The 26,261-nt window shown below is 42.8% G+C and overlaps 2 protein-coding genes across 2 annotated transcripts in view; one reads left to right on the top strand and one right to left on the bottom strand.

Annotated features, from left to right (window-relative positions):
• LOC142214621 (Fc receptor-like protein 5) overlaps positions 1 to 26,261 on the bottom strand; it is a 175,209-nt gene that overhangs the window by 103,118 nt on the left and 45,830 nt on the right. The gene's annotated exons all lie outside the window — the stretch shown is intronic.
• On the top strand, positions 1,310 to 19,357 carry LOC142213416 (Fc receptor-like protein 5). Its single transcript, XM_075281732.1, has 6 exons — positions 1,310 to 1,328; positions 14,007 to 14,027; positions 14,758 to 14,889; positions 15,704 to 15,964; positions 17,938 to 18,222; positions 19,236 to 19,357. Exons 1-6 carry the CDS (start codon positions 1,310 to 1,312, stop codon positions 19,355 to 19,357), a joined length of 840 nt encoding a protein of 279 aa, XP_075137833.1.

A 26,261-nucleotide genomic window follows, 5' to 3' on the forward strand; every position in this document is an offset into this window, starting at 1 on the left:
GATACCTATGAAGTCTACAATGTCCAGCTGGAGGATTCTGGGAAATATTCATGTGAGGTGGAAACTACAGATGGGAGAGTAAGGAAGAGAAGTGCAGAGACAATAATCCAGATAGTAGGTGAGTATAGACAATGGTCATGTCTTCTACATGGGAGAACTTCTTACTGTATCTGGAACATGAATGAATGTACTTTTGGTGTAAATCACTATAAATAATACTTTCTCCCATCTATACCTTCCATTATTAGAGATCTTCTCACATCCAATCATTACTGTGACCAACAATGTAGTGACTGAAGGAGATCCCATGACCCTGACATGTGACACGACTCTTAGTCCATACAGACCGACCACAAGACTGGAGTTTGCTTTCTATAGAGATAGACGGAAGATTTGGGATTTTTCTCCATCTAATAAATATGAGGTTCAGTCTGCTCAGCTGGAGGATTCTGGGAATTATACATGTCATGTAAGAACCTCAATCAGCCCGACAATGAAGCTCAGTGATGGACACAACATATGGGTACAAGGTAGGTAATCCAAATGGTAAAATACATGTATTAATTATTGAATGGGTTTGAAAGTGTCCAGCCGTGAGCACCGGTGAGCATTTTGTGCTCTCCGCAGCAAGACCGTCTTTTTTAACGAATACAAAGTTGGACATGCAGGACATTGTGTCCGGTTTAAAAAAAAAAAACGGTTTAGCCGTGGAGAGCACAAAACGCTCACCGGCACTCACGGCCGGACATGGTCTGTCTGCAGAAGATGGAAACTTGAGAACAGCGACCAAGTCACCAGTGTGAACCCAGCATCAGAGGTCATGTGTCAGTAGTTTTAGAACTTCTTGAACCTCCTGACTTTGTAATATAACACACAGGACATGTGTCTTATGTTCGGAAAAATACAGCAGTAAAACATATCTAATAATACATTGTGTCTCTCTATAGGGCCAAATGTCTCTCCTGCATTCACCATACTATCTGTAAGTTCGGGGCTGTTACTACTCTTTGCCATCATCCTTACATTCTTGTGCATTTGCCATCACCGCCGATCATCCAATACTAACCCTCAGCCAATAACAGGTAATAGAAAACTCCATCATTTACATATGTCCTAATAAATTATCAAAGAGAATTTGACTTTTGCCTAAACTTCAGCTGTGATGGTTCCTTATGGCCAGCATACATTGGATATGGGCTGGAGGAGCTAAATATCATTTATTACGTCAGACACCAGTTGAGTTCTTATTTTTTCAGCCGTTGACCATGAACATTCCCCTGATGTAGACGTTACTTATTCTGAGCTCAACATGACCAGTGGACCACGAAGTAAGTATCTCCAGGACTTCTTTATCTAGGTTTCTCCATTATGGATATTTTATATGAGGTCACTATTACCTACAGTATACATGTCCAGATAAGTACTAAGGGGTAATAGAAGCTTTACTGTATTGATTTATATCCACCCCTCTAGATCAGGGACTTTGGGGATATAGTCTTTATTAAAGGGATCTCCCACTGAAGACATGTAAGATATATCCAGAATACCATAAATTTCTGCTCGCGCTGACTTGGCTTCTTTGGTATTTTCTGTCCAGTGACAGCAGAGAATGTGACGGTATAACAATTACCAATAACCAAAGCTTTTCTCAAATATATATTTCATTCTCCTATTCTACATCCCATAATATTGTCTGGTGTAACCTGGATAACAGGATGTGCATGTCCTCCTATGTATGGGGAATATGATCCAGCTCTAGAGAAGACCTACAATACAATCATATCAGAAAGTCTTCTCACAATGATTGTTTTTATTGTTTTAGATCATTTCCCAAACGACAACGGACCTGTAAGTACAAGAAGTGACTGAACTGGAGAGATCTGTACTGAGTATTGTGCTGAGCGTAAAGGAAAATTCCCTATTATAAAATAGAATACTTATTAGTTTTATTTAAAAAAAACAAAAAAACCAGAATATACTTATTACTGGGCTTGAGTCGATCTTGAGATTTCAGGATCATTTTTAAAATCCGATTTCCGATCATTTTCCATTTTCCCAATTCCGATCCTAATGCAAGTCAATGCGATTTTTTGCTGATCAAAAATTGTATTTTAAAAACGATCCACAGTGTGGAGTCCAAAAATTGAAGGCTTGAATTTTTGGACTCCATGTTGTGTAGTGATTAAAAAATCTGCCGGCTACTTAATCCCCCCTGTTGTCTAGTTACCTGCACAGAACCGCTGCCACTCTCCAAAGCTCCGGGCTGTTGTTCTCAGTCCTCTCCTCTCTTTCAGATGCTGGCAGAGCACCGTGCACGCTCCCGCCTCCCGAGGCTAGTGTTATTGATGCTGGGAGTGGGCGGGGCTTGTTGTGCCTACTCTCAGCATCAGTAACACTAGTCTAGGGAGGCGGGGGCGCGTACTACACTCTGCCAGCATCTGAATGAGAGAGGAGAGGACAGAACAACAGCCCGGAGCTCCGGATAGTGGCAGTGGTTCTGTGCAGGTAACTAGGGTTGAGCAATCGGGATCAGAATTCCGTTCCCGATCTTTTTTTAGGCAGGATCGGAATCCTATCGCAATCGTGAAATTTACTCGATTGGATCTGATCATTTCTGATCCCGATCGCTAAACCCTACTTATTACTTTATTAATATATATATACATACATAATATTTATCGGTCAGAGCTAATGTTATGTACGTGCAGTGCGTGTGAATATATATCAAATGTACATTGTATCAGATTTGTCAGATTACCTTTAATTTCCTTTCAGAATTAACATTTTCCATGGAATACTACAGAATACTCCCACAAATGGGGACTTGGATTGCAAACAATATTTGATTTGCTCACACAAAAAAGCCTCCCATTGCTAGCAGAAAACGGATCCCATTGAAGTCAATGGGAGGCTTTTTTTCCAGCATTGAAATTCCACATCAAATTTCTCACAGTTTTCCTCTGTGATTGGACCATAGGTGCTGAAAGGGATAGTTCACACGGGGTCTTCTGCAGCGGATTTTGACAAGCAATGCACCTCAAAATCCACTGCCGAAAATGGTTCCCATTGACTTCAATGGGAGCTGCTTGCTTCTTTTTTCCACTAGCTAGTTGTATTATGATCATGAATGTTGGTAGACCTACCCATTGGCATACAATATATGGTGGGGACAGCGATGGGACACAAGTAGACCTTTCATCTATAAACATTTGTTGAAGCACAAAACTTTCTATGAAGCAAAATACGTTTCTATGTTTCATGAGACAATTTGAGCCTCAAATTCTTTGCCTGTGTAATAAATGTATTTTTTCTGCATTAGGATATTGTCTATGCTGAAGTAAACTCCAGACAACACCAAGAACCTTAAGAAGCATCAAGAACATAATCTGTGTGAATACAGTTATAGGAAAGACTAAACCTCCTGGACACGAACATAGTAGAATTACTGATCCGCAAAAAAACATGGCCTCATTGTATCAGTATATCATCCGCATCCATGGGAGCTGTATGTAGAGACACCGGTCTGTAGTCATGGCCAAATATAGGACATGCTCCATAATTTGCGGCTATTGAATATGGCTTGGACGCATGGGTGAAATAATTGTGGTCATGTGTCTGGGCCCATAGAGATGAATGAGGGCTGTACTTTTATCAACAATTGTGAACACACTACGGTCATGTGTGTGAGGCCTGACATTGGATGTAACAAGTTAAATAAACAGTTTCAGCAAACTTTCATTTGACTTTTTTTATTGGCTCTTCAATGGCTTTGGTTGTAGATGGTTTCTTATTAGAGAAGAGCGAACAATGAAATGTTCGAAGGTCGAGTCGAGTAGCCGCTCAATACTGGACTATTCGATCGAACATCAAACCCCATTATAGTCTGTGGGGAAAAATACTCATTTAGGGGGAAACCAATGTTCGACTCAGGAGGGTCACCAAGTCCACTATGACACCCCAGGAAATGATGCCAACACCCTGGAATGCAACTGGGACAGCAGGGGAAGCATGTCTGGGGGCATCTAACATGCCCAAGTCACTGTTATACCCCACTATTAAGCCTATCAACTACACACTTTCCACACTCAAAAAACCCCACTATGAAAGTGGAAAAATACCTGGAAATATTTTTCCTCCCCAATTGGTTGGACAGAAACCTAAATTTTACTCTAATGAAACCTTAACAAGCACCCCTTTAAATCACATTGCCCATCACAACCACAGATGGAATAGACAATGGGAAATCCATCAGTACCCACCCTCAACTGTCATTGTGGATGTGTGTGTGTGTGTGTGTGTGTGTGTGTGTGTGTGTGTGTGATGTGGTAAGACCTTCCAAAATTCACTTTCCTGGCCCTTAACGTGAGCTTGTCCAAATTAGATTAGAGGCCCATAAGCTGAATTACCAGAAGAGATTGAGGCCCTTTAACTTAGTTCAGCCTTGCACCAGCAGTGTTTTTGGCTCTTGGAGTGAGTTGCGCCTCTAACCAGCAGAGTTTGGGGAAATCAGGGTGGATTCGGCCTCTAACCAGCAGAGTTTGGGGAAATCAGGGTGGATTGAGCCTAGAAGGATCCGAATTGTGGAACGCAGATGGTGGAGGAATTGTAGAGGTTGAGCGCAGACATGACAATTCATGTTGGGGTGCTTGGGGTAAGCTGACAGCTGGCTGCGCTTATCCGTGATGATACCACCGGCTGCGCTGAAAACCCTTTCAGATAGCATGCTGGCGGCAGGACAGGACAGCACCTCCAAGTCGTATAGGGCAAGTTCAAGCCACAGGTCCAACTTCGACACCCAATACGTGTAGGGCGCAGAGGGTTTGGAGAGGACAGGGCTGTGGTCGAACAGGTATTCCCGCAACATGCGCCTATACTTTTCCTGCCTGGTGACACTAGACCCCTCAGTGGCGGGAGTTTGGCGCGGGGGTGCCATTAACGTGTCCCAGAGCTTAGACAGTTTACCACTTGTGGGTGTGGACCGGACGGCACTTGTTCGCCTCATGGAGGAACTGTTCTCTCTGCCGCCAATGACACTTGATGGAAACATCTCCATCATATTCTGCACCAATTGCTTGTGGCATTATTTTGACTACGAGCTTGTCACTTTGACTTCGCTGCCCCCACTGGAAAGGTCACTCTCCATTTCCTCCTCTTCCTTCTCCTCCTCCTCCCTTTTGCCTCATCCGCGCTGCAAGAATGGGATAAATTGAACTTCCCCAGTAGCCTCCTGTGTCACAATCATATCATCTGCCACGTCTTCATCCTCCTCCTCCTCCTCCTCCTCCATCATTAAACGCTGTGAAGAGGACAGGTGTGTGGAACTACTCTCCTGCTCTGACGGTTCTTCCGCTATCCCTGACTCCTCAATGTGATCTGCGTTATCCCTGATGGCAATGAGGGATTCTCGCATCACACACAAGTGTGGGATTGTTACGCTCACGAGTGCGTCATCACAGCTGACCCTCTTGGTGGACTCCTCAAACACCCGTAGGATTTCATATAGGGCTCCCATCCATGGCCACTCATGGTTTAGAAACTGAGGGAGCTGACTTTGTGGCACCCTAGGGTTTTGGAGATGGTATTCCATCAAAGGTCTCTGCTGCTCAACCACTCTGCTCAACAAATATGATATGTTGAGTTCCAGCGTGTGGGGATGTTGCACAACAGATGGTTTTCGGGCAGATGGCTACTGTAGACTTGTGAATGTACAGTCATAAAATAAAAGAAATGTAATAAAAGGAAACCATCAGCATGACTGTGAAGATCGGCGGAGACATTTGGACATGTTACAAGATTTTTTGCATCTCCAGGTATCTGTCCATTGTATCCAGGTTATGTTATATTTTTGTAGGAGTCTTACTCCAGCACCTTCTAGGAAACCTCCCACTTGCGACCAGTTTGGCTAGTCACATGTAACAAGTCCACAGTAGTATGAAATATTTTTGGAATATGCTATTACTCTATATGAGCACCTTATATAGGATGGATATGCCTGGGAATTGATACAGAATATGTGAAGATGAAATCCTTTCAGCAGATAAGTAAAATGAGGAGATTGTGAAGTCTGTCAGTCCTGGTGCTTGGACTCAAAAAAGCCGACACCACCCACCACTTATAGTAGATGAGACACCGCTATACCAGTGCAGCGTACAACCCTGTAGAGAAGAATGGAACGTGAGAGTAAGGTGAGACTGTCTGTGCCACCTGATAGGCCGGGAAAGCTCTACTCTCACCCCACTCCCTCTCCAGGCCTGCACGCAGCCAAAGGGGGTCCTGCAGGTCTACTGCATGGTGTAGATAGGGTCTTGTTTCCCCCGGAGCACTTCTAGTTGGGAGAGAACTTCTCCTAGCTGAGCTGATAAGATGGTGTTCAGAAGGGCCCTTGATGTTAGATGCAGGTAACGACTTAGGAGTCCAGTGTTGCAGTGCAAACCAAAGAACCCTTTTATTGAACAGCTTACACAGATTCACCAGCAGCTTGCAGATGGTTACAGATACAATATGCATTCCCCAAAGCCTTGATCTTAGGAGGTGTTGACCAGGGTTGACACAGACTTTGTAGTAAATACACTTCATCTTCTCCTCCACTTGTACCACTCCCTACCTGTAGAGGAAAAATGGGGCAAAACGTCCTGACAGAGAACTGAGTACCGGAAAACTAGGCTCAACTGAAACACTTCTGTCGGACACCTCTGTTGCTCCTACTGGCATGAAAAATCAGATATCTCTCGGAGATGAAACAGAATTTCTCCCTGTGGTAGGGGCTATCTCCGTATAAAACTGGGATACTCAGAGACGCACCAAATAATTCCCTATTTCAGGGACTGCCTCTGCAACGAACCTGGAACAAGAAGACTCCCTCCTAGGTGCTGGACTGGTGTCTGCTGGATTCGTATCAGAGTTCTCCTTCTGCCTCCACATGACAGGGCACATATATGAAGAAATGCTGCAACAGATACACTGAGCTTGAACTTGCTTTGGACTGCACTAGACTGGACTAACTTTTCACTCTCAGCAGGCAACTATAAACCCTTAAACCCTACCCAGTGGTCTGTGATTGGACATGAGGTACAGCAAAAAGTGCAAGGATAAGTATTCAAGAAATAGCACGTTTTAGCATCTGACATTAAACATGGAAGACATAACAGACAAGACAACCTCGAGGTACAAGGGATAGACACAAAACACATAGCAGCTTGCTCCGGGATGCTGCACCAGGACCATTCACTCCTATACCCTCTAACACAACACAGTGACCTTCTAACAAACAGACATACAAAAGATAACAAAGCTAAACACTGGAACATTTTATCAAATTAAAAGATTTAATATACACAAAATACACTTAGAAAAGATGTAAAAAAGGAAACTGCCGTGATGATCTGCGGAGACATTTGGACAGGTTACAAGCTTTGCTGCATCTCCAGGTATCGGTCCATTGTATCCAGGTTATGTTACTTTTTTGTAGGAGTCTTTCTCCAACAGCCTCTAGGAAACTTTCCACTTGCGACCGATTTGGCTAGTCACATGTAACAAGTCCACAGTGGTATGAAATATTTTGGAATATGCTATTTCTCTATATGAGCACCTTATATAGAATGGATATGTCTGGGAATTGATACAGAATTTGCGAATATGAAATCCTCAAAATGAGGAGGTTCTGAAGTCTTTCAGTCCTGGTGCTTGGACTCAGAGAAGTGACTGTTCTCCCTGGCCCTATTCCTGTATGCAGATTGTTATAAAACAGGAATTATGACATCCATGAATTTGATGTTATATTTTTCTCTGTTACATACAAAGATTTCACTGGGAAATCAGGCTGTCACAAGTAGTCATAATGTCTAGTATGACCCCACACAAGGGCACTTGGGTTCTTTGCATTAACATGTAAAAAAAAGTTTAATGATTTAGGGAGCCTTCACACGGAGTTTACGCTCCGCTCATTCTGAATGCAAACTCATTCAGAATAAGTGGCGTTAAAACAGATCCCATTGATTTCTATGGGTGCCGGCAAACGCACTCTACCCATTGAAATCAATCACTCTATAGTAACTTCCCTATGGGACTCATAAAAGGGATCCCAACCAATGTACAGTACTCCCTTCATGTTATCCATATATCATTACATATCAGGACAAGTGTACACCATATAGTCCTACTGAAAGGTGACAGATGACACATTAGAAGAATCCTGTGACCATCAAGGATCTTACTATCACTTGTATAGCAGTTTTATTTAACCATTGTAAAAGCTTCTATTATTTATGGAGCTTCCAGTTTGTCCCTGTGTCGGGATTATTTATGTGCCATTAATGACAGTTACTTATAGTTTGGCAGTCCTCCCTTTTTTGCAGGGTACGGTCAGTGTAGTGCACCATAGTGTATAGCGCTTAGTATTAGTCACAGTATGACCACACACCATATCAATGTGGAGGTGTCACAGGAAGTATCACACAGGGCTTCATATCACCTAAGACCAGTCCTGATAATGTATCTTATGGTCAAGTGCACGCATACGCATAGAAGTGTTGTATTTTACTGAAAACTTTACTTCTCTACTTCCTTTCTTCTTGTAACTCGCAGAACAAAATTCAGAGAGAAACCAACTTCTCTTGTTAGTCTGGGCAGCATTGTCTCCATCCATCATGTCCGCAGAGATGTCCGTCTTATTACTCTGTAAGTACAATGATCTTCATGTCTTTCAGTCTGTGATGGGAAATGATAAGAAGGGGTTAATAATCTCCTATAAATCCCGGACATTCCTACAAGTTACCGGGCTACACCCCAAGTCTCCCATCCTATGTCCTCTATACGGCTGTGTACAAGGTCTAATGTCAGCTGTGACTACTCCTCATATACCGCCATTACTATGGACTAGTCACTATTATTGTGCTGGAATATCTGATCTTAGATGCTGTGAAGTGAAGAGTTTGAGGAGATTATTAGGATTATTATGCCTACACGTTGCTGATAATTGGAGTGATAGAATAGAATTTGGTCACTATTACATGAATGTTTTGTTCAGTATTTTCCAACGGTATAGACTCAAAGCTTTACTTGGAAATAACTTTGCAGCAATTTATCTTATCAAAGTGATTTTTATGGCACATTGTACTTCATGTTAGTGGTAAATTTTAGTTGATATATTGTGTGTTTAAATATGCAAAAACAGGAAATTGTAAAAAAAAAAAAAAAAAAACAGTATTCAAAGTTTTAAATAATCTGCCTGTCATACAGAGAATATTTATTTATATAATTGTCAGACATTATACGGTTTACAATTTACAAGAACATTTCAAAACCCCCCTTTTTTTTTAAATGGAGCAATTCAGATCAAAAGGAGCTTTGAATTGCCTTTGTATTAGAAACTCCCATACACCAAACTATTCTCAAAACTATAGTCCAGAAAGCATCCAGGAAGTTTCTGAACCCTTTCAATTTTTCACAGCAATTAAAACAAAAGGGAGATGAAATTTACACATTTCAATCTCATTAACACATTCATTTAGCCCTAGAATTTACACATTCTCAAGGGTTTAAAGAGGAAAATCCATCCCACAATCTGTTATACAATTTCTCCCTAGCATGGAATCATCCCATATGTCGATATAAAGTGATGTATGGACAGACAGAAAGAGGCAGAAGGGAAGGAGGGCCATTAGGAATTTGGAGGGCAGACTTTACTAGAATCATTTTCAGGTGCATTTTGAGGTAAAAGAACAGTATAAACTTTCAAGAATTTACCTCATTGTGGAAACTAAACCCCTCAAAGAAGTAGACTAGTGAGCATGTTGTGAAGGGAAGAATATCTGTGTAAAGATAGACATTGGTTCATTCAGCCATATTGGCCTGTGTTATTATCAGCAAGTTTTCTAAAAAAAAAAAAAAAATAACCTGTGGCGCCGACTGGGCTCTGAGGTGCAGAGCTACCCTGGTGCCACACTTTCCTAACAGTCTGTATCATCCATTTCTAACTCATTGTGAGATTTTCTGGCCTTCTGAAGTAAGATTTCCGAAAAATGTTGATTATTGCAAATGTTGTTTACTGAACATTTTGTTGTTAAAAACCTTGAGAATGTTTCTATTTCCTCTGAGCTTCAGGCTCCTGTGAGACTAGTGATAAGAACTCCAAGGCCACAGCATCCATCTTGGCTGACTGTGCTAACATTGTTAGAGGCTAAGATGGCGGACCACGCAGATATCCATGTGTTAACTCATGTATGCACTTTTTTTTTTTTAATGTAAATTGTGAGCCCCACATAGAGCTCACAATGTACTTTTTTATTTCCCTATCAGTATGTCTTTTTTTGGAATATGGGATCGAAATCCATGCAAACACGGGGAGAACATAACTCCTTGCAGATGTTTTTTTGTCCTCGGTGGGATTTGAACACCAGGACTCCAGTGCTGCAAGGCTGCAGTGCCAACCACTGAGCCACCGTGTGGCCCCTGTATGCACATATTTATCATCTGTAAACGCCCATGAAATATTCTAACCAATTATAGTTCATATTTCTATGTGATGTAGTTTGTTACGCTTACGCTGGCATAAAGTCATTATTTTTATTATCTAATTTCAATAAACTCAGAACACTTTGTATACAGCATCTGAGTGTAGGTCTGTGTCTGTGTTCTCCGAGAGCTTGCACCCATCTTTCCCAGATTCGGAAACCAGCAGCATCTACCTCGGGGCATTCCCCTGAAAGTAAACTTGGCGCCCAACGTGGGGCTCAAACCCATGACCCTGAAATTAGGAGTCTCATGCTCTACAAACTGAGCTAAAATTAACCCTACAGCTGTTTCATACATTTTTTTTTTTTTTTTTACTATTGGGATGTGAATAGAGATGAGCGAACACTAAAATGTTCGAGGTTCGAAATTCGATTCGAACAGCCGCTCACTGTTCGAGTGTTCGAATGGGTTTCGAACCCCATTATAGTCTATGGGGAACATAAACTCGTTAAGGGGGAAACCCAAATTCGTGTCTGGAGGGTCACCAAGTCCACTATGACACCCCAGGAAATGATACCAACACCCTGGAATGACACTGGGACAGCAGGGGAAGCATGTCTGGGGGCATAAAAGTCACTTTATTTCATGGAAATCCCTGTCAGTTTGCGATTTTCGCAAGCTAACTTTTCCCCATAGAAATGCATTGGCCAGTGCTGATTGGCCAGAGTACGGAACTCGACCAATCAGCGCTGGCTCTGCTGGAGGAGGCGGAGTCTAAGATCGCTCCACACCAGTCTCCATTCAGGTCCGACCTTAGACTCCGCCTCCTCCAGCAGAGCCAGCGCTGATTGGCCGAATTCCGTACTCTGGCCAATCAGCACTGGCTAATGCATTGTATTGGCGTGATGAAGCAGTGCTGAATGTGTGTGCTTAGCACACACATTCAGCTCTACTTCATCGGGCTAATAGAATGCATTGGCCAGCGCTGATTGGCCGAATTCCGTACTCTGGCCAATCAGTGCTGGCCAATGCATTCTATTAGCTTGATGAAGCAGAGTGTGCACAAGGGTTCAAGCGCACCCTCGGCTCTGATGTAGCAGAGCCGAGGCTGCACAAGGGTTCAAGCGCACCCTCGGCTCTGATGTAGGAGAGCCGAGGGTGCACTTGAACCCTTGTGCACCCTCAGCTCTGCTACATCAGAGCCGAGGGTGCGCTTGAACCCTTGTGCACACTCTGCTTCATCAAGCTAATAGAATGCATTGGCCAGCGCTGATTGGCCAATGTATTCTATTAGCCTGATGAAGTAGAGCTGAATGTGTGTGCTAAGCACACACATTCAGCTCTACTTCATCGGGCTAATAGAATGCATTGGCCAGCGCTGATTGGCCAGAGTACGGAACTCGACCAATCAGCGCTGGCTCTGCTGGAGGAGGCGGAGTCTAAGATCGCTCCACACCAGTCTCCATTCAGGTCCGACCTTAGACTCCGCCTCCTCCAGCAGAGCCAGCGCTGATTGGCCGAATTCCGTACTCTGGCCAATCAGCACTGGCTAATGCATTGTATTGGCGTGATGAAGCAGTGCTGAATGTGTGTGCTTAGCACACACATTCAGCTCTACTTCATCGGGCTAATAGAATGCATTGGCCAATCAGCGCTGGCCAATGCATTCTATTAGCGTGAACTGAGTTTGCACAGGGGTTCTAGTGCACCCTCGGCTCTGCTACATCAGATTGCTACATCTGATGTAGCAGTGCCGAGTGTGCATCAGATGTGTAGTTGAGCAAAACTGACTCAGCACTGCTAAGTCTCTGCATTCACATAGGAATGCATTGGCCAGCCTTCGGCCAATCAGCGCTGGCTCTGCCGGAGGAGGCGGAGTGCAAGGTCGGACCTGAATGGAGACTGGTGTGGAGCGATCTTAGACTCCGCCTCCTCCAGCAGAGCCAGCGCTGATTGGTCGAGTTCCGTACTCTGGCCAATCAGCGCTGGCCAATGCATTCTATTAGCCCGATGAAGTAGAGCTGAATGTGTGTGCTTAGCACACACATTCAGCTCTACTTCATCAGGCTAATAGAATACATTGGCCAATCAGCGCTGGCCAATGCATTCTATTAGCTTGATGAAGCAGAGTGTGCACAAGGGTTCAAGCGCACCCTCGGCTCTGATGTAGCAGAGCTGAGGGTGCACAAGGGTTCAAGTGCACCCTCGGTTCTCCTACATCAGAGCCGAGGGTGCGCTTGAACCCTTGTGCACACTCTGCTTCATCAAGCTAATAGAATGCATTGGCCAGCACTGATTGGCCAGAGTACGGAATTCGGCCAATCAGCGCTGGCCAATGCATCCCTATGGGAAAAAGTTTATCTCACAAAAATCACAATTACACACCCGATAGAGCCCCAAAAAGTTATTTTTAATAACATTCCCCCCTAAATAAAGGTTATCCCTAGCTATCCCTGCCTGTACAGCTATCCCTGTCTCATAGTCACAAAGTTCACATTCTCATATGACCCGGATTTGAAATCCACTATTCGTCTAAAATGGAGGTCACCTGATTTCGGCAGCCAATGACTTTTTCCAATTTTTTTCAATGCCCCCAGTGTCGTAGTTCCTGTCCCACCTCCCCTGCGCTGTTATTGGTGCAAAAAAGGCGCCAGGGAAGGTGGGAGGGGAATCGAATTTTGGCGCACTTTACCACGTGGTGTTCGATTCGATTCGAACATGGCGAACACCCTGATATCCGATCGAACATGTGTTCGATAGAACACTGTTCGCTCATTTCTAGATGTGAACATTAAACATCAATTTTTATAATAACTCACCACTTTAGTTCCAAATTTTTCATTTCACAAGGAGTTTATGGAGAAAATGCATCACACAATTTGTTACAATTCTCCTGAACACAAAATCTTCTTATATTTGGTGACAAACTGCTGTATATACACGCGGCAGGGCTCAAGGTGGCAAGAACATATAGTAAGTATTTTCACATTAAATATATTTCACAGAATTCGGCTGTGAAAATTGTACATGACATTATTTGCTATTAAATGTTGCTTTAACCAAATTTTTTCATTCCCATTGGTGGATGGTGGATAAAGATCACTCACAATATGTTACGTAATTTCTCCCGACTAAGTAAATATCTCCAGATGTGGACATTATACTCCCACCCCAGAGTACAATAAGTGGAGGCTCCAAGGTTGTGAGAAAATATAACAAATGGTTATGTTCCCCTTTCCTCACCTCTTCTGGGCATATCTGTGGCATCCGGCATCATCCTAAGGTCTTTTCCGGCTTCTGCTGACATCTCACACTCCAGGGTTATGTGAGCCATGCCAATGTCAGAATTAATGAGCTTTTTAGATGTAAATAAAAGTTATATTTTCTTATTTAGAGTAAGTTGTAGTTATTAGAGATAAGTCTATTGGGTTCTAGAAATAATCTATTAGTTATACATTTACTCTAAAGGCGACCCTAACCTGTAATATCCTCCAATGTAGAAATGTACCAGGACTATATTCTATCTGATAACTCTTCTTCTATTCTGTTTATAGGGCTGGTTCTCATACAAGAAGGTAAGTGGCCAGATCTGACCTTCCATGCTTTATCCTATAAAATTGACCCTTGTATATAAAGAATAGTGATGTAATTTGTGTCACACAGCCTACTGTGTAAGTTCACACTTGGGGGTTTATTCCATGCTCTGACCCTTGTGGTATTTCCCTATTCATGTATTACATGTAGGTAACTACCAACACATAGGCCAATCTAGAGTAAGATTTTTTTTATACATTTATACCCTAAAAATAAAAAAAAACTTTTCAATATATGCAAGTTTGGGGTAGAGTTGTATTGAGGAGCAACAAACGTCCTCTGGTGCAGAGGTGACTATGCTTTTGGTAACTTACTAACTATGCCTATTAAATGTGATGTATCTTACATTGGACAATTTTTTACTTAATTGAGATGAGCGAGTAGTATTCAATCGAATACCTCCCCGCCATATGTATTCGTGTAAGTGGCCGAACACCAAGGGGTTAAACTCATCGAATGCTCGATGTCCTTAATCCCTTGGTGTTCGGCTGCTTACACGAATACCTATAGTGGGGAGGTATCCGATCAAATACTACTCGTTCATCTCAATTACTTAATACTCTTGATATTAACCAGTATTGTGCTATGTCCTCATATTGGGGCTGAGTATTTTACTATTTTACTAGTTATAGTACTAAATAAATGGAATAAACTCTTTAACCAATATCATTATGTCTACAACTCCTCTGTATGGTCTATGATGTCTTATAGGAGCCGCCATCAGACCTGCGGTGACCTTCACTCCAGACTACAAGAAGATCTTTACATCAGAGCAGATAACAATGACCTGTGATGTGGGATCTACTATAGGAGAGAGGATGGATTATATATGGTACAAAGACAGTAAGGAAGTATACAGTAGAAAATCCTATACAATACAGAAGGCTGAAACATCACACAGTGGAAGTTACCAATGTCAGACCAGACCTGGAGAAATAAGTGACCCCGCTAGACTGGAGGTTATTCATGGTGAGTAAATCTACCAGATCATAAATATACAGACAAGGTAACTAGAGATGAGAGAGTAGTACTCGATCGAGTAGGTATTCGATCGAATACTACGGTATTCGAAATACTCATACTCGATCGAGTACCACTCACTATTTGAATGTAAAAGTTCGATGCAGAACCAGCATTGATTGGCCGAATGCTATACAGTCGGCCAATCAATGCTGGTTCTTCTACCTTTAGAAGTCTTCTCCGTGCAGCTTCCCGCGGCTTCTTCCGGCTCTGAATTCACTCTGCCAGGCATCGGGCCTGGGCAGAGGCGACTGCGCATGTCTGCTTGTAGTGCGGGCATGCGCAGTCGGCTCTGCCCAGGCCCGATGCCTGGCAGAGTGAATTCAGAGCCGGAAGACGCCGCGGGGACGCTGCAAGGAGAAGACTTCTCGGGGGATCCAGCCGACCCTCACTCGTGGACTTGGTAAGTATAATTTGATTGAACGTTGCCTACCCCTGAAACGAGCATTTTCCCTCCATAGACTATAATAGGGTTCGATATTCGATTCGAGTAGTCAAATATTGAGGGGCTACTTGAAACGAATATCGAACCTCACACATTTTACTGTTCGCTCATCTCTAAAGGTAACAAGTTGTATCACACATAGACTGATAAGAGATCATACATCTTCTCATCTTATATCATTGTATATTGCAGATCGGCTCATCCTGCAGACCCCTCTATATGTCTATGAAGGAGATGACATATATATAAGATGTCACCCCTATCCTGGATACTCTGGAGGAAAGACAAGATTTTACAAAGATAAGAGAAACCTCACAGACTGGTCCGATAATGCAGAATATTATATTAGTAATGTAACCAGGACGACTGCCGGGACATACGCATGCATAAAAAAACTCTTCTATAATGGAAGATATAACCTACATAGAGATGAAGTTTCTGTATCTGTACAAGGTAAATCCAGGATCATTTCTATAGGAATTATTTGTAGCATTTGTACTATATATTTGGAGCCACTTTGTCTCCTGAAGTCTCAACTACAATTATTGATGGGTGAGGTCGGGTCCAGATTGTTTCCATAGTTTTGGTGCAGATTTCACTATTTACAATGTAGAGGATGAAATACACATCAGATCAGTATATACAGTAGTATATGTGACTATAGGGGCTGTGCCATGATAAGAAGTAATGATGTAACCACAGGACAGGACATAACTCGCTGATCCCTGAGGATCCAACCATTGGGATTCCCACCAGTTCCAAAAAGCCTGTTCCCATTCCGCTGTGTGAATAGAGTCACACATGAGATTTGCTGCTCCAATTATTCTTTATAGATCTGCCACAGATACCCGAGCTCTGTACTGGGCAATCTCCAGCAATGTGATAGAGAATGAATGGAGCGGCAGCATGTATGTTCTCATCACACCCATCTCTAGTGCTCGGTGTGTATATATGTCCCACTAAGACCAGATAGTACACCGCAGCTGTCGTCTTTCAATTGTAGCAGATGTACTGAGGGTATAGTTGAAATCTAAACTGTGCATGTCTCCCAGTGGTCTTTTGTAACCTTATGGGACATATTGGGGCAGAATTAATAACATTGTAATGGTTTAGCCTCTACAACTTTAGCCTGGACAGTCATAAACTGCCCCAGATGTATCCAAGTGTCTGATACTGTTTGATACACTTGATCTATTGTTCTTCTGTCTAGTCTAAATTTATTCCATTTCTTAGTAGGCCTAAGGTTGTGGTCCAACATTGCGGAAACGCAGCTTTTTTTTGTTGCAGATTGTGCTGCAGTTTGAGCCAAAACCAAGAATGGCTACAAACAGGATAAGAAATTTATAGGAGGTTCATTGGGTACATTCAGACGGATTTTTTTGGACCGGATTTTGATGCGGAATCTAAAAAACACCTCCCATTGAATTCACGACCTGCGACCAGCCCTATCTTGATGCAGACTCCGCGATGGAAATCACCATAGCGTCTGTGTCAAGACCATCCCTCTGGATTTGGCCCATTCATTTGGGCCTCATCCGGAGCAGAAAGTCACGACTGTCAGAAGCCGTGGCAGGCGGAATATGGTCCGGATTCTGACATGTCTCCCCACGTCAAAATCCGGAATAAAAAACTGTGTGTGAATGTGGCCTTAGACTAAGTTCCCACAGAGTTTTTGGGCCAGGATTTTGAGGCCGTTTCCGACTCAAAATCCTGACAAAAAAGATGGCTGCCATTGAAATCAATGGGAGCTGCTCAGGAGTTTTTTCCGGGAGCCGTTTCTTCCAGATCCTGGAAAAAAAGATGCAACATGCTCATTCGTCAGGCCGAGTCACCTCGCGATTGGCCCTGAAGACACTCCATCCTCCGGACTAAGGCCTAATCTGGAGTGGAGTGCATGGCTGCATGCCGGTGCAGTGTATCGGCTTTCAGTTGCGGCTACCTGGGATTTGGATCGGAACCTGAGGCGGTCTCTGTCTCAGGTTCCGATCCAAAAAACCCAGTGTGAACTTACTCTCAGACTTCTCCCTTCTCATCAATCCACACCTAATTTTGGCACAAAAAGACCAGAGCAAAATAAGAAAAAAAAAAAAAAAAAAAAAAAGCTATGCTTCCACAATGTTTCTGGCACATACAGTGATAAGTTAGGCCACAGCCCTTTCTGCTCCTTTTTTCGCATGACTTAGAAAAGTGTCTAAAATCCCTAATAAATATGTTGTATAGAGATGAGATGAATAAAGAAATGTTGTCAATATTTTAGGAGAATTTTTGTCAATTTTTGAGTATATAAGAATTCATAGTCATGTTTCTCCCACCAAAGTCGTCTCCTTCTCCTCACACTGTATACTGATATGTGGTCACCATGTTGTACAATATCTTCTAATAAATCTCCCCAGTAATATATTGTTATCACTTTGTTCCTTTCCTAGATCTGTTCTCGACTCCAACAATATCAGTGACCCCACAACCAGTTATTACTACAGATAAGATGGCCCTGACATGTCAGACAAGTCTCCCTCCTCCTCCCAGACACAATACACAACTGCGGATTGCTTTCTACAGAGAAGGAGGGATTGTTCAGGGATTTGGTGTCAGTGATACCTATGAAGTCTACAATGTCCAGCTGGAGGATTCTGGGAAATATTCATGTGAGGTGGAAACTACAGATGGCAGAGTAAGGAAGAGAAGTGCAGAGACAATAATCCAGATAGCAGGTGAGTATAGACAATGTGATCTAGGTAACATTATGTTCTGATAAGATCATATTAGACATTTGGGGGATGATCTCCCCTGTAACTGAGGCTGATACGTATAAATATAAATCATACTGTGAAATATCTAAGCAGAATATCTGTGAGTAGGGACAACTGTTATCCCTGCGCTCCCTCATTATGAAATACAATTTTCCTTACCTGGACAACCACAATGAGGTCTCAATGTCCATTTCATTCCTCCCATTTCATGCCGCCACCTCAAGATATATAGAAAAATCAAAGATGATAAGAAACCAAGTAGGACGTCTATGTCACATGGGCTACCTAGTATATTATACACTGAGCCTTTATAGCCTTCCAGCCCCCTCCCCCTACATGTATAGAACATTCAAGAAGTTGAGCTAAGGGTCTATTTCATGTGCTTGTCTTATGGTCGCTGGTTTGGAACGTGACCTTACACCCCTGTACAACATGGTACAAAGCTAATACGAAGCTGGTATAGGAAGTGGTGGAAGTAACAAGTAGTAATAATAACACATCCATAGACAGTGTGGAAGGAGTATTGTAGGATAAGGATGTTGATGACCTATTTTTACCATGTAGTTACGGTCAGCCGGCCTGGTGGTCTGATGTATTTATATGGTTACAGTCCATATCCCTGGTGGCTTAGTGTAATAGAGGTGTTGATACTGGTATCCATGGGGGTCTAGGGCAGTGAAGGGGAGAAGTGAGTGTAGCAGAAACTACTAAAGCTCTACCTTATACAATGTAACATATGATGTCCACAAGGTGATACTAGACAGGACTGGTCTCTTCCTGAGGCTTCTCACAATAGTGACTACAGGAAATATAAGACTATTATTATCTACAATGTGTGAACTTAGCCTTTAACCCCTTAGTGCTACATGACTGATATATCCCACAAGAACAAGGGGCCGTTATCTCTGTAACACAACATGTAATAGAAGCTTCTGTTATTATTTTTAATGATATAATGCATATTGTTTTTTCAGACAGTATTGGATATACCCGGCAGAATATAATCCGTCTGACATTATCTGGATGTGTATTAGTAGTTACTGCACTATTTGTCCTCTATCATATAAAATGGATGAAGTCTATGGAGAGCGAGTGACTGAGCAATGGAAATGTAAAAGAAAATGTCAATGATGTTCTTGGATCTGGAAGGTTATGTCCAAATAACGATGATATTGTAAACTTGTATATAACTAGTAGTACTTGGCCCTATATCATACACTTCTATGTAATATCTGCTATAGGTATCCTCCTAGTTATATGGGGTACAGCACAAATATCAGTAACCTTAATGTTGCTGCATCTTTTCTGCAGGAATTGAGGATGGACTGTCACTTTAAAGCTAAAGCCCCACGTTGCGGAAACAGCTTTTTTTTTTGTTGCAGATTTTGTTTCGGCTTTTTAGCCAAAGCCAACAATAGCTACAGAGGGAATGGGGAATATATAGGACGTTCTTATACTTCTACCTCCTGCCTAATCCACTCCTGGCTTTGGCTCAAAAAATCGCAACAAAATCTGCAACAAAAAAAGCTGCATTTCCGCATTGTGGATTTTTAAAACTGAGGTATCCAGAATAAATGCCGCCATTAAATGTAATTCAGCTGTTGAGCATTGAGGGCGCAAGTGAAGCTAGTGAAGGAGACTGGTGACCTGTGGCTGATAACACCGAATCACCACCAAATACTGTATATACTCCATGGATTATCCTCAGCCGTCTTATATATTGGGGAATTATCTGACCTGTAATGTCTGCTGTGTAACTGCAGTAATAAAGAATGGCTGTCATAGTATAATGGAGGGGTCCTGGTGAAAGTGTCTGATTAGAGTGTAAGCTCTTAGGGGCAGGGACCTCTCTCCTCTTCTATCATTCTTCATGTGTTCTGGTTATATTTCATTTTACTTGTTACTTATCCATTTGTAATGCTCTAAACTATATGTTGGCGCTATATGAATAAAGGTATATATCACTACAGTATTGATACATAACTGATACTGACTACAGGGATTACTGGCCAAGTACCTTTTAAGCTGAGTTCATACGGAGATTTTTGGAGCGGATTTTGACGCGGGAATCCACACTATTACTTTTCCCTCTGGAGCTATCTAGACAGAAGTTATTGGGCAATATTTATGGGGATTGTCTAGGGACATTGTAATCTATTTAATAAAAGTTACATTTTAATCGCCTTTGGCCTCATAGTAAGGACCTTTTGTAGTATATCTTTCTTCCCCTCACTTGTAGCTTTCCAGGAAACATCAATGTGTAATGTGTAATGGACCCTGCAGACCTCAACCTTCTCTTGTTCTCATGCGATTTATTCTGAGTCCCTGTAGAGTAAGCCGGATATAACATTATCTTCACTCCATCAAATAGAAAATTTCTCATCTCTCTAGATTTCCTCAAAGCAATATGTCTGCCTTCTGAACTCAATACCTTAGCTATGATACTTCTTGGGGCAGCCCAAGTTGCAGTGTCAAGGATCTGAACAAACATCATGGAGTTCCACTCGCAGTCATCTATTGTACTAGGTTACACAGCAGTGAGGCCATATGCACACTGAGTTTCCGGGTGCAGTTTCTGATTCAATCCTCCCATTGACTTCAATGGGGTCCTTTTTCCACGTGTGACCAGCGAGAGGCCTGTGCATGCAGTCTGCAGCCCCCACCATTCACACATCCACAGAAGAAGCTACCACCACCTGCCACTTATAGTAGATGAGACACAACTAGGGTTGAGCGAACGTGTTTAGAAAAGATCAGATTCGGATTGACGATCGAGAAAATTTCACGATTGCAATCGGAATTCCAAACACGATCTTTTTAGGTGGGATCGAGATCGGTGATCATTTCCCACAATGCTTTGCTACTGGCCAAGCATTGTGGAAAAATCTAACAATGTTAGCCTTCACACTGAGTATACGCTCTGTTCATTCTGAGCGGAGTGTATACTCAGTGTGAAGGCTCCACTGCGGTTCCATAAGAATGAATGGAAGCAGCCGGCATACAGCCTAAACCCCCTGCGCGCCGGCTGCGTCTATTCATTCTAATGGGAGACTAGCTAACATCTCTAGTAGCTACTTACCTGCAGAGATGGCTGGTCCGGTGCCCGGTGTTCTCGTTCTTCTTCGCCCCGATGCCCCCACCTCCCAGGTTAGTGTTAAAGAGCTAGGAAGAAGGCAGGGCTTGTGGCTTAGGAGAGTGTGGACAGGTACAGATGTGATGTCTCCCGTCCCAGTACCCGCCCACACTCTCCCAACCCGCCCACACTCTTCTAACCTGGGAGGCAGGGGGCAGCGAGACGAAGAAGAACGAGAACATCGGGCACCGGACCAGCCATCTGTGCAGGTAAGTGGACACCAGGGGGGACTAAGTAGCCAGAGGATTAAAAAAAAAAATCTCTGGCTACTTAGTGATTAAAAAAAATCACTACACAGCGTGGATTCTAACAATTAAAGCATTCAATTGTTAGATTCCATGCTGTATAGTGAATAGGATTGTTTTTAAAATCCGATCTCCGATTAGTAAAAAATCCCATTGACTTGCATTGGGATCGAGATCGGGTTCGAATGAAAAATGATCGGAAATCGTATTTCAAAATCGATCCTGAAAAGTCAAGATCGGCTCAACCCTAGACATGACTATACCAGGACCACTCACTCCTACACCCTCTAACACACTGACCTACAAAAGGTGACAAAATTAAACACTGGAAAATATTATTACATTAAAAGATTTAATACACACAAAGTACAGGTATAAAATAAAAGAGATGTAATAAAAGGAAACCATCAGCATGGCTGTGAAGATCTGCGGAGACATTTAGAAAGGTCACAAACTTTGTAACCTGAAAATGAGGAGGTTCTGAAGTCTATCAGTCTGGAGGCATGGACTCAGAAGTGTCTGCGCTCTCTGGCCCAATTCCTGTTTGCAGATTGTTATAAAACATGAATTATGACATCCACGGCTTTGAACTTATATTTTCCATGTGAGATATACAAAGATTTCCCTGGGAAATCAGGATGTCACAAGTAGCCATAGTGTCTAGTATGACCTCACAGGGGTTATCCTCCCCGGACCATCAGTGGAGCTAAGGATATTGTCTGACAATACATGCCACCTGAGAGAAAAGAACCCATTGATAACACTGTGTTGTTTCCACTAGGTTCAGCAAAGATTATAGTGGAGTGATCAAAGTAATACAGAAAAACTTACCTATCATTTTTCAGGATGATATTTTGGCAAATATAATACAGGACGATCACCGTTTTGTGGCACGTAAGGGCAAAACACTGGGCAATATGTTATCTCCTAGCCTTTTTCCAACCAATAAGGAGCTTATCAACAGGACTTGGCATGACATTTGGGGTTTCCACAGATCTGGGGCTCACAGATGTTCTGCTTGCCCTTTCGCCCACAAAATGTCAAAAAGAGAGGAACTCTAAATCTATATTAAATCTTAATTAAACTGTAGGTCCAAATCTGTAGTATATCTCATGTGGTGCACCAGATATAATTTATATTACGTTGGGTGCACTATTCGCCCTTTAAAGGTCAGAATAGCGGAACGCATTTCAGACTGTAGCAATACTAACCTTAATAAAAAATTTCTGGGGCTTCTAAACACTTTGCTCTTTGCCATCAAGACCAAATTTCATCTTTTTGATTTTTCAGCATTGAACCAATTAAAAAAAACACAACTTTCTGTGGATGTGGAAGTGGCTGTGATTAGACGCAGGGATCGTAAGTGAGGCTGTAGGACCGCGAACCCCACAAACTCTGCTATCACTATACTCTGGTTGGAGGGCCAGGGGAGCTGAGAGAACATAAAAAACACTTTTACTTACATCTCCAGCATTTTGTGAGCCTGTTTGGTTACATCCCAGACGTCACGTGGACCAGGCTGGCGTCATTATGTGTTGTGACACAGGCTGAAGTCAGTGGGAAGGGCGCTGGAGCCAGGTAGAGGTAAGTAACATTGTTTTTTAAGTTTGTATCATCTGAAAAGATGCCAAGGTGTAATAATTGTTCATAGGTTGTCCACAATGGGGAATGATACTGTGGGAAGGGGCGACTATGGGACATAATACTGTGTGCAGGGGGCCACTACAGGGCATAATACTGTGTGCAGGGGCCACTATGGGACATAATACTGTGTGCAGGGGTCACTATGGGGGATAATACTGTGTGCAGGGGCCACTATGGGGGATAATACTGTGTGCAGGGGCCACTATGGGGGATAATACTGTGTGCAGGGGACACTATGGGGGATAATACTGTGGGCAGGGGCCACTATGGGGGATAATACTGTGTGCAGGGGCCACTATGGGGCATAATACTGTGTGCAGGGGTCACTATGGGGGATAATACTGTGTGCAGGGGCCACTATGGGACATAATACTGTGTGCAGGGGACACTATGGGGGATAATACTGTGTGCAGGGGCCACTATGGGGGATAATACTGTGTGCAGGGGCCACTATGGGACATAATACTGTGTGCAGGGGACACTATGGGGGATAATACTGTGGGCAGGGGCCACTATGGGGGATAATACTGTTTGCAGGGGCCACTATGGGACATAATACTGTGTGCAGGGGCAACTATGGGGCATAATACTGTGTGCAGGGGCCACTATGGGGCATAATACTGTGTGCAGGGGCCACTAAGGGACATAATACTGTGTGCAGGGGCCACTATGGGACATTATACTGTGTGCAGGGGCCACTATGGGGGATAATACTGTGTGCAGGGGCCACTATGGGACATAATACTGTGTGCAGGGGACACTATGGGACATAATACTGTATGCAGGGACCACTATGGGGGATAATACTGTGTGCAGGGGCCACTATGGGACATAATACTGTGTGCAGGGGCCACTATGGGACATAATACTGTGTGCAGGGGCCACTATGGGACATAATACTGTGTGCAGGGGCCACTATGGGACATTATACTGTGTGCAGGGGCCACTATGGGACATAATACTGTGTGCAGGGGCCACTATGGGACATAATACTGTGTGCAGGGGCCACTATGGGGGATAATACTGTGTGCAGGGGCCACTATGGGGCATAATAGTATGTGCATGAATGCAGTTTGTGCATGGGTGTTGGTCGGGGTCAGGGGGTCCCCCATGTCAAATGTTCGCCTTGGAGTCCAGCCATTCCTAGTTACACCACTGTATATATCACAGTCTTGCTTGATCTTGACCCTTTCTAGTTTATTCTCAGCCATTTTGACTGTAGAAACCACCAAGTTAATCCACAAATACTGTAAGTAGTCAGGAGTCCAGTGTATGGACATTACAGGTTTCTTTACAATATTATCAGACAATAATCTTATACAATGTTCATAACCATTAGTCAGTCCTCCTTATAAGTGAGTGTATTCTAATGTGAGAGTTCAATAACCATCAAGACAATGTATGTGAGTATGATGGGTGGTAGCCAGGAGTGCAGGTACAGTCCTATGAAAAAGTTTGGGCACCCCTATTAATCTTAATCATTTTTAGTTCTAAATATTTTGGTATTTGCAACAGCCATTTCAGTTTGATATATCTAATAACTGATGGACACAGTAATATTTCAGGATTGAAATGAGGTTTATTGTACTAACAGAAAATGCGCAATATGCATTAAACCAAAATTTGACCGGTGCAAAAGTATGGGCACCTCAACAGAAAAGTGACATTAATATTTAGTAGATCCTCCTTTTGCAAAGATAACAGCCTCTAGTCGCTTCCTGTAGCTTTTAATCAGTTCCTGGATCCTGGATGAAGGGATTTTGGACAAACAATTCAAGTTCAGTTAAGTTAGATGGTCGCCGAGCATGGACAGCCCGCTTCAAATCATCCCACAGATGTTCAATGATATTCAGGTCTGGGGACTGGGATGGCCATTCCAGAACATTGTAATTGTTCCTCTGCATGAATGCCTGAGGATTTGGAGCGGTGTTTTGGATCATTGTCTTGCTGAAATATCCATCCCCGGCGTAACTTCAACTTCGTCACTGATTCTTGAACATTATTCTCAAGAATCTGCTGATACTGAGTGGAATCCATGCGACCCTCAACTTTAACAAGATTCCCGGTGCCGGCATTGGCCACACAGCCCCAAAGCATGATGGAACCTCCACCAAATTTTACAGTGGGTAGCATGTGTTTTTCTTGGAATGCTGTTTCTTTTTGGACACCATGCATAACGCCTTTTTTTATAACCAAACAACTCAATTTTTGTTTCCAAAATGAAGCTGCCTTGTCCAAATGTGCTTTTTCATACCTCAGGCAACTCTATTTGTGGCGTACGTGCAGAAACGGCTTCTTTCTCATCACTCTCCCATACAGCTTCTATTTGTGCAAAGTGTGCTGTATAGTTGACCGATGCACAGTGACACCATCTGCAGCAAGATGATGCTGCAGCTCTTTGGAGGTGGTCTGTGGATTGTCCTTGACTGTTCTCACCATTCTTCTTCTCTGCCTTTCTGATATTTTTCTTGGCCTGCCACTTCTGGGCTTAACAAGAACTGTCCCTGTGGTCTTCCATTTCCTTACTATGTTCCTCACAGTGGAAACTGACAGGTTAAATCTCTGAGACAACGTTTTGTATCCTTCCCCTGAACAACTATGTTGAACAATCTTTGTTTTCAGATCATTTGAGAGCGGGCTGCCCATGTTCGGCGACCATCAAACTTAACTGAACTTGAATTGTTTTGTAGAAAGAAATGGTCCAAAATCCCTTCATCCAGGATCCAGGAACTGATTAAAAGCTACAGGAAGCGACTAGAGGCTGTTATCTTTGCAAAAGGAGGATGTACTAAATATTAATGTCACTTTTCTGTTGAGGTGCCCATATTTTTGCACCGGTCAAATTTTGGTTTAATGCATATTGCACATTCTCTGTTAGTACAATAAACCTCATTTCAATCCTGAAATATTACTGTGTCCATCAGTTATTAGATATATCAGACTGAAATGGCTGCTGCAAACACCAAAATAGTTAGAAC

The sequence above is a fragment of the Leptodactylus fuscus genome, chromosome 7, assembly GCF_031893055.1.
Source record: "Leptodactylus fuscus isolate aLepFus1 chromosome 7, aLepFus1.hap2, whole genome shotgun sequence".
Taxonomy (NCBI): Eukaryota; Metazoa; Chordata; class Amphibia; order Anura; family Leptodactylidae; genus Leptodactylus; species Leptodactylus fuscus.